Source organism: Megalobrama amblycephala, linkage group LG24, assembly GCF_018812025.1.
Source record: "Megalobrama amblycephala isolate DHTTF-2021 linkage group LG24, ASM1881202v1, whole genome shotgun sequence".
Taxonomy (NCBI): domain Eukaryota; kingdom Metazoa; phylum Chordata; class Actinopteri; order Cypriniformes; family Xenocyprididae; genus Megalobrama; species Megalobrama amblycephala.
In genome coordinates, this window is record NC_063067.1 from 4,017,917 (window position 1) to 4,032,726 (window position 14,810).

General features: G+C 35.7%; 1 protein-coding gene across 2 annotated transcripts; it reads right to left on the minus strand.

The window, feature by feature from the left end:
- Positions 1–3,369: 3,369 nt before the first annotated feature.
- si:rp71-80o10.4 (uncharacterized protein LOC100307105 homolog) lies at positions 3,370–13,553 on the minus strand. 2 transcript variants are annotated; one of them, XR_007182847.1, is made up of 5 exons: positions 13,308–13,553; positions 12,891–13,235; positions 12,210–12,355; positions 11,951–12,009; positions 3,370–3,839 (listed from the first exon to the last, which is right to left on the minus strand). XR_007182847.1 is itself a non-coding variant. In XM_048177163.1 (4 exons), the coding sequence occupies exons 1-3, from the start codon at positions 13,357–13,359 to the stop codon at positions 12,222–12,224; spliced, it is 531 nt and encodes a 176-aa protein (XP_048033120.1). In that variant the 5' UTR covers positions 13,360–13,553; the 3' UTR covers positions 10,190–12,009; positions 12,210–12,221. The 2 variants fall into 2 exon arrangements, 1 of the variants encoding a protein (XP_048033120.1); XM_048177163.1 differs by lacking the exon at positions 3,370–3,839 and having other exon boundaries at positions 10,190–12,009.
- Positions 13,554–14,810: the final 1,257 nt, after the last annotated feature.

Sequence of the window (14,810 nt, forward strand, 5' to 3'; positions counted from 1 at the left end):
GCACAAAAGGACAGTTGGCATCATTGCTCATGCTGTAAAAAAAAAAAAAAAAAAAAGGTCAAATGACAGGTTGCAGTGGCTGCCAAACAAAAACTGTTTAATTAAAGTAAAATATCCTAATTAAAAAAACTTTTATAGAAAGTTTCATTAAACACGTTACAGAAAAACACTCACAGGTATTTCCAGACTTATTAAGATCAAAGATCTTCACTGTAAAAAAACAACAACAACAACAACAACAACAACAACAGAACATTAAACACTAACAGATCTCTCAAGATCTCAACATATTTAATTATTACAATCCAGTTTGACTTCTTCATGAGAATCAAGAGAGGTTTAGATGTTGATGTTTTATTGAAAATAATAAAGTTTGAAGTCACCATTATGAAGATCAGTGTTTGTTTTATTTGGGCTCCTGTCCCTTGACTTTTTAATTTTATTTTTTCTCTGCTTTAACTGTGTTTCTAAAGCATGTTTTTATGGTGAAAATGCAAGAGAAAATCTGATCAGATGATGCTGGATCCCATTCATATCTAATCTCTGAGTATATATAGGTGTTAATTTCACATTATTTACTGCTGTCTTGTGATATTACGGCATCAGTGTTACAATCAGATATTCTGAATTTTTTAAAGCCATACAGAAAATGTTTGAGCTGTGTCATTTAATTTTTTTAAACTTGTGTTTTATTTTATTATATTATGTTAATTAATTTCACATTGTTTATGGTAGTATTACAATATAAATTCATATTTTAAAGGTGCCCTAGATTATGTTTTTAAAAGATGTAATATAAGTCTAAGGTGTCCCCTGAATGTGTCTGTGAAGTTTCAGCTCAAAATACCCCATAGATTTTTTTTTATTAATTTTTTTAACTGCCTATTTTGGGGCATCATTATAAACGCGCCGATTTTATGCTGCGGCCCCTTTAAATCCCGTGCTCTCCGCCCACAGAGCTCGCGCTTGCCTTAAACAGTGCCTTAACAAAGTTTACACAGCTAATATAACCCTCAAAATGGATCTTTACAAAGTGTTCGTCATGCATGCGTCGGATTATGTGAGTATTGTATACTGTTATATTGTTTACTTCTGATTTTGAATGAGTTTGAGGCTGTGCTCCGTGGCTAACGGCTAATGCTACACTGTTGGAGAGATTTATAAAGAATGAAGTTGTGTTTATGCATTATACAGACTGCAAGTGTTTAATAATGAAAATAGTGACGGCTCTTGTCTCCGTGAATACAGTAAGAAACGATGGTAACTTTAACCACATTTAACAGTACATTAGCAACATGCTAACGAAACATTTAGAAAGACAGTTTACAAACATCACTAAAAATATCATGATATCATGGATCATGTCAGTTATTATTGCTCCATCTTGCTTGCTTACCTAGTCTGATGATTTGGTTGTGCACATCCAGACGTTAATACTGGCTGCCCTTGTCTAATGCCTTTTATAATGTTGGAAACGTGGACTGGCATATGCAAATATTGGGGTCATACATATTAATGATCCCGACTGTTACGTAACAGTCAGTGTTATGTTGAGATTCGCCTGTTCTTCAGAGGTCTTTTAAACAAATGAGATTTATATAAGGAGGAGGAAACAATGGAGTTTGAGACTCACTGTATGTCATTTCCATGTACTGAACTCTTGTTATTCAACTATGCCAAGATAAATTCAATTTTTCATTCGAGGGCACCTTTAAAAGATTATATAAAGTCATTATGCAGTAAATATTTTGACAGGACCATGTATACACACCCAGACATCATAGATATTAAATATTTTAATCAGAGATCAGACTATAGATAAGATCAGTGAATCAGGCCACTACATGATAACCAAGCCACCTTCATCTTAACAGATTTTCTTTTGTTTTTCTTAATTTTCTTAACTTTAGAAACAAAGCAGCCAAAGAAAAACTAAAGTTAAAAAATCATGGGTCAAGAGCCTAACCACAACAAACACCGATCACCATAATGATGAATTTAAACATTATTGTTTTCAATAAAACATCAAAATTTAAACTTGCTGATTTTCATTAAGAACTTTTAAGTCAAAGTGCGACTGGTGGAACTGAAGACTAAGAGTGAAAATATCCTTCCAAGTGAACTTCTAGGTTCTTCTAGATTATAGTCTGTATTTGTGAAAATCAACAATGTTTGTTGTTGAAAGGTTTTTAGTTCCCATCTAGTAGACATCTGATTTTGTGGTCAATGTGTCACTTCCTGACGAAAAAAACAAAGACTTTAAATCTTCACTGAATGTTCATCAGATCAGGTTGAGGTTCATCATCAAGAGCAACACAGCTTGTAATAATATTGTTCATAATGTCCATCAGCATCTGGCTATTGATTGTGTTCTTCATCAGCATGGAGGGTAGGATAAATCTTTTAAATTTTATTTTCACAATTGTTTTAGCTGTTGTATTAAAAAACATGTTCTGAAACCTCAACATTGACAGTTTCATGGGTTAGTCTGAAAACTTAATGAGGATGAGAAATGTAAACTTACCTTTTTAGATTTATATGTAGAAATTTTGTCACTAGTTTTGTGAAAAACCGAAATGGGTCAATTTGTGGGTGTTGCCAAGACAGCAGCATAATGTATATATAAAATTATAATATAAGCATATATGTTGGGGGTGGTGATATGACCATTTTTTTTTTTTTTTTTTTTACGTTTCCTTTGTACTTTTTCTATAGCTTTAATAGCATATACATTAACTTCACAGCAGCATTATTATAGGTTTTAATTTAGTTTTTATTCCTATTTCATTTTCAATTTGACTTTTTAGTTTAAATTAGTATGTGGGTTTTTTTCACTCTATGAATGTAATTTTTAGTGGGATTTCTAGTGTTGGTTCCATAAATATTTAGATCAGTATATTTAGTTCCGTTTTAGAATTTTAGAGTTATTGGATATTATTTATAGTGTTAATGATTCTATAATGTTAACTAGTGACATTTGTCATGTGTAATTAAGGCAGTGCATCAAAACTTAATTAATTTGTGTACATTTTTGTTATTGTTTATTTGTTTATAAACTGCATAAAATGTTTCAAAAATTCTGTACAATCATTTTTTTAAATAAATTTGTGAAATAATATTAATTATGCAACATTAACATATCAAACGTCATTGTCACATGACCTCTCTACATTTTATGTTTAATTTAGCAAGTAGTGTCCAGTTATCATCTTTTAAAATAAAGAAGCATCTTTCATTTTTAATGTAATTCTGTGTGAAAATCTCTAGAAAGAAGTCTACAAATCAGTTGTTGTTATTATTCTGTTTATTTGCCACACTGGAAATTATATAAAAAATTTTATAGTTTAACAGGTATTCTATGCTTACTGAAGAAATACTACAAAATACTGCAGAAATAGTATGAGTGATATGGAAGTAGTTTGCTATCCTGCAAATGGCTGGATGCAATAAATAACAAGTGTACCACATGTTTTTGTGGGTAATTGAGGTTTGTAGGCCTTTATTATTTTTAGAGCACTAACTGTAGTCTGTACCTAAATTCTTTCTGATTTAGTGACTGGTGAGTGGGATGAGTTAAAGACTGTGATGGAGGGAGATGTTCTCACTCTACGAACAGGAAACACTGAGCTTGGGAGCTTCAGTGAAGCAAAATGGCATTTAAAAAGGGGTGATCGAACTGTCCGTATCGCGCAGATGTATCAGGGTTTTGAACCCTTTTATGGGGAGAGACTGACCGGCAGAGTGAAAATGGACCCAAAGACTGGAGCACTGACCATCAGGAACATCAGCTCTGGTGACTCTGGACTGTATGAAGTTTCTCTCTACAGGGCTGGATCCATCTATGAGAGAAAGTTCAAAGTCGATGTGTATGGTATGTTTTAGCTGCAGTCAGTACAATTTTTCATTTTTATTTTTTTTTTTTAGTTTCATTTATTGCACCTATTCTTAACCATAGGGCCGCGAGCGCCACCAGGAGGGCCGCAAAAAACTTTACATTTTTCACCTGTGGGCCGCGGGACCAGAGAAGTTATCAATTGAAGACACCAGAATGACCACTGTTATCCATGAGACAGTTACAATACACCATCCCACCACTAGTGGCAGTAATGCCTCAGTTAGTTGTTTAACAAGCGCTAATAAGCAGAAGAAGACACTCAGTCAACCGTAGCCTGTAGCAAAAGTTATGGAGAAATATTTAAAGCGGAAAAGGGGAGACCAAAGTTGCGCCAACCCGCCCCAAAAGTCAAGATTTTGCTGCAAATACAATCCTGACTTCATTAAGTAGGGATTTGTGAAAATCGGATGCGTCTGTATTTAGATCAAGCGGCAACCTCCCCCAGTTTCTCGTGAAGCTAATACGGAAGTAACTTAAACTGCGATTCATTGACTGGCCGCTAGGGACAGGCTGCAAAAGAGAGCAGAATCTCATTGACCATAATGTTAAAACAGCCAAGTTTATAGCAGAAAAAAACATGTTTACAGTCTGGTTCAAATTGTGGTTTTGGTCTATACTGCTAATTTTGCCCTTCATGACAACTCTGAGGGGGGTGAATTTTTTTATAACTCATCCGTTTAAATTATATTAAGCCTTAAAGTTCTGCATAATTAAGGGCGTGGTCACTTGAGTGACAGGTGGATCGGCGCTGCTGTCTGTGAGCCGTCATGTCACCTCAGCAGCTAATTTCAGCCGCTGAATTTGGCATCTCAGCCATATTTGTGCCTTTTTTCTGGATTATTTTATACATTATATGGCTTGCTGCATACTCGAGACAGATGTCAGTCTGTGTACATGTGCTCGCATGCGGAACACACGCTGTTGGATCGTCGTGGCATTGGCTAAAAGTTTTGTTCCTGAGATTTACTACAATGACAATACCAGGAGGATATACAACTCCGACAGCACTGCTTGGATATAACTAAAACTGCTGCACTATTTTGAAAAATTATACTTTGGACACGTGCTCATTAGTTTGAGAGAACATTTGAGAGTTATACAGATATCTGGTACCTATGTACGTATAGAGTTTTACATTATAAACGCTGCTCAGATTGCATCCTTTCTTGAAGAACGATGATGGAGAGCAAATCATTCCTTAGATATGTAATGCAAACGATGGATAATATATTAAGATTTCATGGATTTAATGCTTTCATGAACAAAAAGTAGGGTTTTTTTTAATATTTTTGTTTTGAAATGGACATTTTACCCAAGTGCAACGGATTGGATTCATCTCGCGATCTCTTTTTCATTAAAGGTATGAAGTCCCAGTTGATTTTTTTTGTGTTATTTGCACACCCCACACAAATTAATTAGCCTACTGGTGTTAGAACATCTATAACGTTATCTTAAAAAACACAGTAGATTGACAGTAAACCTTTAGTACTTTCTAATGATATTGTTATCTTTATTAATATTTTAGATAGTATTTAAAATAGATATGCTAGGCAGGCGTGGTTTCAGCAACAAGTCGCATGGGCTCCAACTTCGTCCTGCCTCTTTGCCCATTTTCAGTTATCTGTGAGTGACGTGCGGTGACACGCAGCTAAGATGGCAGCGGCCTTGTCGGTACACGATCCGTTCCACCTGCACGATCCGTTCTACGCATGCGTAGTAGACTCTTTAGAAAACGCACATGCGCAAATGATAATTCTGTTTTGCGACGACCTGCACGTTCCGTTCTGTGTGTGTGTGTGTGAGAGGGAGAGAGAGAGGGAGAGAGAGATAGTGTGTGTGTGTGTGTGTGTGTGTGTGTGTGAGAGAGAGAATTTTTACTCTTAAATAAAACTTCTGTGTGCACACATGCTTCTTTCAAGTCATTTCCATTATCAGTTTAAAATACTCTATACCGTTTCCCCACACTTGTTTGTAGTTCTTTCTTCATGTAAGTGCAATAGTCTTGGCAGAAATGCATATTATGTTCCTTATTGTCAGGGGCGGATCTAGAAAATTATTTATAGGGTGGCAAAGGGGTGGCATGAGGTCCATGAGGGGTGGCAACACCAAAGGAAGTGCCCATGCATAGTTTTTGGAGATTTATGGCCTGACATACACAATTGTGTTCACAAACATTGCATTACCAAAATAAATAACAAGATTTCAATATCCATCATGGCACCAAGTAAAGGCACTATATGAAAAACATCAACAGATTTAAAATGAGTCTGACCTTGTATCACTAAAGGAGATGAGCAGTTTTATTAATATTACACAGGTTACTTCGATGGCATAAATCACATGTTTTAGTGCAAGTTAAAGAACAACAAAAACTTGTTTTTTGCAAACAATTTTTGAGTTTCTGTTATTAACAGAGGTGGGAATGTCTGTGTGTGTTCACCCAGAACACCCTATCAACTACATACTCTAGCAACACCCCAGCAATTGCAGCAAGAGCCTAGCAACCACCCAGAATCTCCTAGCAACCACCTAGCAACACTTTAGCAATCACCCAGAACATCTATATTCTAGCCTAACTGACCAAACTATTTATGTTTTTTAAACAAGACTTTAAGTTGGCTTTATGACAAGCCAGCATAAATTTGTCTTTCAAACTTTTCAATCTAGTTGAAATGAAATGATTCAACATTTTCTTACAACTATAAACACAATCTCAAAACTATGCAACAAACCTCAAACTTCCAGGTCAAAATAAAATGTTTTAGTCAAAAACTTATTCTTGTCTGACAAAATCAAACTTTGACCTCAGATGACACACAAAACTTAACAAATACACAGACTACTGCACTGCCCAGTGAACACTAGTGAGATCAATTCATATAACACTGTAACAAAAATACCGTTTACTGGGATTCGGGAATTATTTTGCAGCTCAGTCTACTACACTATACAAAAATAAATTTACAGATACAGTAAAATACAGCAGTGATTTTTTTTCTTTCTTTTTTTTCATTTTACTATTGTAAATTGATCTGGCAGTAGATATGTATGAACTTGGTATGCAGCACAATACAGTATACTGTCAATTACAGTACAACTAAATTCAGCATCCTCTGCACATTTGGCCAAATTTCATTACAGTATATAAGGTACTATAGCAGTGTATTGGTCTTCTGACACAAGACAGTCATTTCTCATTTCTGCAAAATACAGTATAACAAATGGCTACAGAGAAAGTTGACAATCACAAGTTTGAGGGTGTACAGCGTGCTACAGTTTACTGTACATAGTGAAATTTCCCTCATCTAAAGTACTGGTACTGGAAGTTTATGGAGTCAAATTAATGCCTTAAAGTTTTGCACAAAAATAAAGTTTTGCAAAACACAAAAAAGAATTGAGCAATAAAAAAATGTTTTGCAAACAAAAATAAAGAATTGCAAAGGAAAAATAAAGTATTGAGCAGAAAAAAATAAGTTTTGCAAACAAAAATAATAAATTGCTAAATAAAATAAAGTAGTGCAAAAATAAAAATATAATCAATTACAAAAACCAATGACAGCTGTAATCCTATTTTATCTTTGCCACATATTTTTCATGCTCAAACCTACTAAATCATTTGCAACGCTCATTTTATTCTGCGTTTCAGTCAAGCGTGCGCTCACGATACCGGTTTTCCTTTGCGCTGCACTTTTCTGTGCGGATCTCTTTATGGCACTGGTTTGACGTGGGGGTGGAGTCAAGAAACGGGGGCACGCCCCCGCGAAATGCATTGGAGGGGAACGTAATCAGCGACAGGTGAAATAATTCTTTGACATGGTTAAAAATAATGAATGGTTTGTTTTTGTTGGTTTGTTTAGCATATGTTGTCGCCAATTACGACCCCTCCAATGCATTTCTTATAGTAATATGACCTGTTGTGCTCTGTCTCACTGCCTGTATCCACTTTTGTGTCCTTAAACATTCGTTTTTTGGGGTCGACAGCTTATAAAAACTTATTTCTGGGGTTTTTAGCTTGTTAGCTGTACACCTTGTCACACAGCAGCTTTTAGGCATTGTTCTGTTTTTTGTAATGAGTCAGAAAAGACAAGGAGGCAGCATCATGCATTACAAAGTCAATGGAGACGGTTGGATTGATTTTTCCCCCGGTTGGATTGTTTTTCCCCCGGTGGGCATGGTTTTCAGATTATAATAAATGCGCTCTGTCTCTATGCTTGATCTGTTCTGTTGCGATCTGCGTCTCCTGTCGATGACGTGTTTCGCGGGGGCGTGCCCCCGTTTCTTGACTCCACCCCCACGTCAAACCAGTGCCATAAAGGGAACCGCACAGAACAGTGCAGCGCAAACGAAAGCCGGTATCGTGAGCGCACGCTTGACTGAAACGCAGAATAAAATGAGCGTTGCAAATGATTTAGTAGGTTTGAGCATGAAAAATATGTGGCAAAGATAAAATAGGATTACAGCTGTCATTGATTTTTGTAATTGATTATATTTTTATTTTTGCACTACGTTATTTTATTTTGCAATTTATTATTTTTGCTTGCAAAACTTATTTTTTTCTGCTCAATACTTTATTTTTCCTTTGCAATTCTTTATTTTTGTTTGCAAAACATTTTTTTATTGCTCAATTCTTTTTTTTGTTTTGCAAAACTTTATTTTTGTGCAAAACTTTAAGGCATTAATTTGACTCCATAGAGTAGGCTCTCTCTTAGCCATAGGAACTGGAAAGTTTTTTTCTCTGGTGTGTGCTGCGGTTAGTCATACACAAATATAATTTTAAACTGATAATAATGAACGATGCTCTCTGTGTATGTGTGTGTCTGTGAGCAAGCGAGATGAGCGCGAGCTCAAACCAGAATACCCTTTGTGACATGCTGGATCGAAAATATGGGAAATAAGTTGTTCTAGTCGACTAGTAGTTATTCATTTAAGCCATTAGTTGACTAATCACATTTATATTAATTTAATTTCTTAAATACTGGAGAGAATAAACTAATAATGAGCGTTTATGTAATATAGTACAAAGGCACTCAAGCGCACGCATAAAGCTTGCCATAAAGAACCGGTAAAAGTAATAATTATGAATGTGACCAAAACAGGAAGGAGACATTTTAATTGTTTATTAATAAAGTAATGTTTTAGAATCAGTGTCGGCTGCAAAGATGAAGTTGACATACTGACTCTCATCATCTCCGCACACTGGACACGCCTAGAGAGAGAGCATGTACTTCATTCGGATTAGGCTCCATAACCAGAGAAGCCCATTTCTTTTCGTTTTTAGATATTTCAAGCTTTCTGTAGATATATTTCTCATGTCTGCGAGGCAAGCAGCCTATACGCTGAGTTTCGGTTCTGTAGCCTGTAAGTCGCGCCTCCAGTTCACGCGCCAGTGATCGCGCCCGCGCCTGCCATGATTATATTGTCTGCTATATTTGCTTCTTATTTATTAAATCCAGGCAATTGGTTGATGAAACATTGATTAAAATTAAGATACAATTTTTACAAAACGAAATTCAGAAAGGCTTTCTACAAAACATAATGAAGTGGTCAAAATCGTGTCTGACCCACTCCATGTCTCCCGATATATTGCGCATCTTATGATGCATCTTACTCATGCTGTTCACTTTTCATAATCAAGTAAATGAATTTAAAACATAACATAGGACTATTTAAACATATATATGAAACTAAATTTTCTTTAATGGTTACAAAAACGTAGGCTATTGTAAAGTACAGAGATGTTTCATAAGCAAGAGCGGATCATGAGTCACGAGTCGGATCAAGAATAATTTATTCTTATATTTAATATTGGGGGCATTCAAGTTATTTGACATATTTTAATTTTTTTTTAAAAGTAAGGCAATAGTTACTTTCCCTGGTAATTAGTTTATTTTATAATGATGTAACTCAGTTACTAACTCTGTTACTATTTGTGAGAAATAACTAGTAACTATAACTAATTACTTTTTTAAAGTAACGTGCCCAACACTGGTTAAAACTTATATAATTTTCAATTTTTTTCAGAAAATGAGTGATGGTTTCACTAGATAAGACCCTTATTTCTCATCTGGGATAGTGTTGAACAATTTGAAGCTGCAGTGAAACTAATTTTGACCTTCAACTGTTTGGTGCCCAGTGAAGTCCACTATAAGGAGAAAAATCCTGGAATGTTTTTATCAAAAACTTTAATTTCTTTCCGACTGAAGAAAGAAAGACATGAACATCTTGGATGACATGGGGGTGAGTAAATTATCAGGAAAAGTTTATTTAAAAGTGGACTAATCCTTTAATAAGTTACAAGAGAATGTGTTACAGTGTCTATATTAAAAGCTTAGAAATAATTAAGTAACTAATTTATGTGCAAAAAAGTGTGCTTTTACTGAAATACTATTCTATACAATATATTAAAAGAGACAAATAATATTGCTATTGCTTTGCAAAATATAATCATGTATGGCAACTTGAAAAATGTGTTAATAAAAAGGAAATAAAAATATGTTAACATTTAATGATCTACAAGAATTTTGCACACACACACACACATATATATATATATATATATATATATATATAGCCTATACACACATTTCTTTGCAAGCTAATTATAAAAACAAAGCAGATATTGTCATGGTCCTAAAAGTAGTAGTTATTTCATCCCCTTGGAATTATAAGGTTCTATTTGAGTGGTTTGGAGATATTGAGATTCAAAGTTTTGCATTCCATTCGACATTGTAGATAGAACCTTTTTGTTTTCTAAATTAAAAAAAAAAAAATCACAAAATGTAAATAATTTGTCACAGAATAAGAATATGTAAATAACTCAATTTTGACAAAAATGTCAGACAGGACCTTATAATTCCAAAGGGACGATATAGCCATGAATATGAATGCAAAATCATTGGACTTATTTCTTATTGTTTGGCGCCCTCTAGTGAACAACCTTCAGTGCTTGGACCCCTAATAATAATGCTAAAACAAACATAAAATTATAAATGGAACACATTATGGTCTCATGGAGTTCAAGAACACATAAACATCATTAAAAGTAACACCTGTTGTGCCAGTGCACAATAAAAATAAAGCTTCATTATTGGCATCAATGGTTCATTGAACCTTTAACATTCATGGCACCTTTCTATTGTTTGCTTATTAAAATGTTCTTCACACTATGACAAAATGGTTCTTTAAAGAACTGTTCATCTGAAAGATTCTTCTGTGGCACAAAAGTGGGTCCTCTTTATATTGAACCTTATATTTAAATGAACCTTTATATTTAAGAGTGTATGTGCCACTCAAAGGCAGCAGAATCACTTGGGAATTTCTACATATCCCGGCTGATCCATGTCGGATCACTCAGTAAAAAGCACCAGTGTCCCAGTGGTTACAGTCTTCAGAGAGTTGAACTACAGTACCATTTGATCACTTATAGCTGACTCTTTATAATAACTGACTACATTTACAGGCACCCTGATAATGTGAATCATAATGAGACGATTAAGCTTCACCTCATGTAAACACAATACTTTGATGAAATTGAAGCTCAATTGTAGTAACCATAATTAAAGTAAAATATGTGATGTATGCAGGTATGTAAACAATGTAATCACATCTACTTCACTCTGGCCAAAGTGCGCATGTGCTTGTGACGAACACGGATGATGCCGTCATGTGCAGATTCATCAGAGATGAAGAACGAATCACATTTGGGGTGCTAAAGAAAATGAGTTCATGTTGCCAACGTTGTGCAACATGAATATAATGCCGTATACCATAAAAATGTGCTTTGCATTTGACAAAACAGTGAGCAGTAACATGCCTACTCCATTTAGTTCATCATTTGTGCTGTACATCGGGGTGTGAATACAACTCTTAAACGAATAATGAAAAATGTATGTAAACGAGATTGAAGAGGTTTGCTTGTGTCATGTAAACATCTTACTGTAATTAAGTTCTTACTCTGATTATTTGAAATAATCACATTATTGGTGCACATGTAAAAGTAGTCACTGAAAAAAGGTCTTGTCTTATTACATTCATCTTAGTCCTGCAGATGAGCACCTGTATGTAAGGCCCAGTGACGGTCACTTCTACTGGACGTAGAGTTTCTCATGTGTTACCTGTAAGTCAACACAAAAACAGTTACAGGATGCCAGTCAAATCAAGTGAAAATAATGGTTTAGATGCAAAAGTATAAACTATTTTAGGCTTATAATATCCAAACTATTCCATTGTTGAAATTCCAAACTAATCCAATAATATTCTTAAGGACAGAAACAAAGTTGTGTGTCATTTTCATTGGCTTCATGACGATACTTGCCTTCTTGTGTTATCACGAGATGACACCAATGACAGCAGTGATGAGCACAGAGATGCCCAGAGCGGATGTGGTTACGCCTGCAGTGAATGAGTTACTGTAGATGGCAGGTGGTGGTTGTTCTGGGCTGAAAGTACAGGGTGGAGGCTCTGTAAAGGACACCGAACACATTTGTACAAATAGGACTACAAGGACTACAAATTAGATGGACTACAAATCCTGCAGGTTAAGACGCTATAAAAGAAAATCATATTTTTTGGGCTTCCTCTTTGAAATAGCCTATCATGTGAAGTGAAAGCTGAGAGCATGTCATTTTTCCTGAACACACAACATTAGCTTTGACTCAAACCTCTCATGATGCATCATAACTTAACCCACAAGTCACTTGAGTTCAGTCATTCACTGTAACATTCATAACTTTCATTGTTTTTCTAAGGCTAAATGAGCACAAATATCAACCTTCATTTTAAGAGCATGTTCAGATGTTTCAGCGTACTGGAGACAAACTAAACAGGTTCTTTGCCATTGTATAAAATGTCATTAAATAAACTTTTTTTTCATAACTGGCATAAAATCTATACTGCTGTCCTTTTATTATGGAGGACTTCGACATTGTGATGATGCAATACCACAATGCATTTCATCAGAAAATCAAAGACAATACGATGTGCTTCTAATACTTACTAAACACTGTAACTTGGTAAATCTTGTTTTCCGGCTGTGTATCTCCATGTTTGCAGACTTTGTAAAGCCCCGATTGACTGAAGCTGACGTTCATCAGGATCAGCGTCACATTCTCTTCATCACAAATCAATGAGACCTCAGAAATCAAACACTCGCGCTCACAGACTCGATCATGACATGTTATCTGTGCTATCAGCTGCTGTGAGGAGCCTTTGAGACGAGAAACCAAAACCTGAGGGTCTTCGTCCCACTTCTTAATGGGAATAGAGATGGTGAGGTTTCCTCCTTCAGACACCGTCAGCGATTCGACATCATCATCATCAACAGCAGTCGCAGCAACAATGCCTTTAAAACATTTGCAGATCTACAATCAACTTAAAGCGATATCCTTTAAAAAAAAAAAGGCACATGACTTACCAATAAAACACGCTAGAGCGAGCATCATCCTCCTTATCTTAGACGTCTGCATTAAACTTCTCTGTCCAAAGATGTGAACATATAGATTACATTTGCAGGGCTCTCAAGTTCTGAACGGAGTTCAAAGTGAGATTTCGGCAGCGGCAGCGATGGGAGTTTGGGTGGGGACGGGGGTCTGATATGAAAAATGACAAATTTGTACAAATAAAAAAATATTTATTTAATTCAGCATTTTGGGTGTGAATGTGAGTGAGTGAGTGTGTGTGTGAGAGAGAGAGAGAGAGAGAGAGAGAGAGAGAGAGAGAGAGAGAGAGAGAGAGATAATGGTTAGTGTTGTTTATTGTAGGTGTTGGTAGCAGGTTTTGAGGCCTTCAGCACAGGGGTTGGTGCCTCCCATTTGAAACATGGTTCCAGGCCAGCGATTTTCACTGTCATGATGGATGACAGAGTTCCATCTAGGGCCAAGCTGTTCCTGGTTTTGGTGGGGACGGGGGTCTGATATGAAAAATCAGAACTAATACTACACAAGCGTCAGAATAGCTGCTGAAATTAGCAGGGATTCAACCGGCTAGCTAGTAGGGGTGTGCACAAATATTCGATCTGTAATTAATATTCGAAAAATAAAAATAATATTCAAATTTTACTATATTGCTTTGCTGGCCGTAAATGCAGTGAATCCTAAATCTCACTAAAACTCGCAGTTATAACTAAATCCACTGGGTGGTAGTGTGGAGTGTGTTGTGTTAATAAGTTGAGTGCATTTGATCACTTAATGTCGTCGTCTGCCTCGCGATGTTTGGAATTACTTAGATGAAAATTATATTACAAAATGGAGTTACTTTTGATGAAATGAATTAATGAAACTGAGTTTGAGAAATCACATCAAATCCAAACACCAGTCGAATGAGGACAGCTGTCCATCACTGCATTCGCGAGTGCAGGTAACGTTAAGCACAGATGTTCACCGAGAACATTGTAGCCGGAGCTACTTTTCTGTGTATGTCTATGGAGAGTCACGCAGTTACTGTGATACTCTGCGGCGGGACCTACCAGTCCGGTCTGAAATAGTTTGAATATAAACACCTATTATAAATGTACCATAATGATTCAGGGTAAGACAAAAACACGGTTTAGAAAATGGATTCATGTTGTACATTCTCATTACATATTTTTTGTAAATTTTCAACACAAAAAAAAGTTGCGAACAGCAGCTTTAACACCGTTATCTTTGTGTCTCTGCAACGTCTGTCAGCGGGGCTTGTACACATTATAAACACATTATATTGTTGTTTTTCCTCAACATTATAATGTGAAACAATATAAACATGGTAACCATATTCCGACTCTAGTGTATGTTATATGTAGCCTACGTTACGTTCTGCACGATAACTGGCACGCTCTGCTTTACTAGTGTTTTTTCCCGCTCGCTGCTTGAGCTTATAATGCTTTTGTTCTTTAGGCCTATATTTTTTGTTTACACATATTGTTTAATGTTTTAAACTA

What these genes read in the sequence shown, in the direction of transcription:
- si:rp71-80o10.4 (XM_048177163.1), bottom strand. Translation starts at nt 13,359, where the DNA reads ATGCAGACGTCTAAGATAAGGAGGATGATGCTCGCTCTAGCGTGTTTT. An exon ending in CGCTCTAGCGTGTTTTATTG is followed by an intron (nt 13,236 to 13,307) that starts GTAAGTCATGTG and finishes AATGTTTTAAAG; the next exon opens with GCATTGTTGCTGCGACTGCT. An exon ending in TTACCAAGTTACAGTGTTTA is followed by an intron (nt 12,356 to 12,890) that starts GTAAGTATTAGA and finishes TGTCCTTTACAG; the next exon opens with AGCCTCCACCCTGTACTTTC.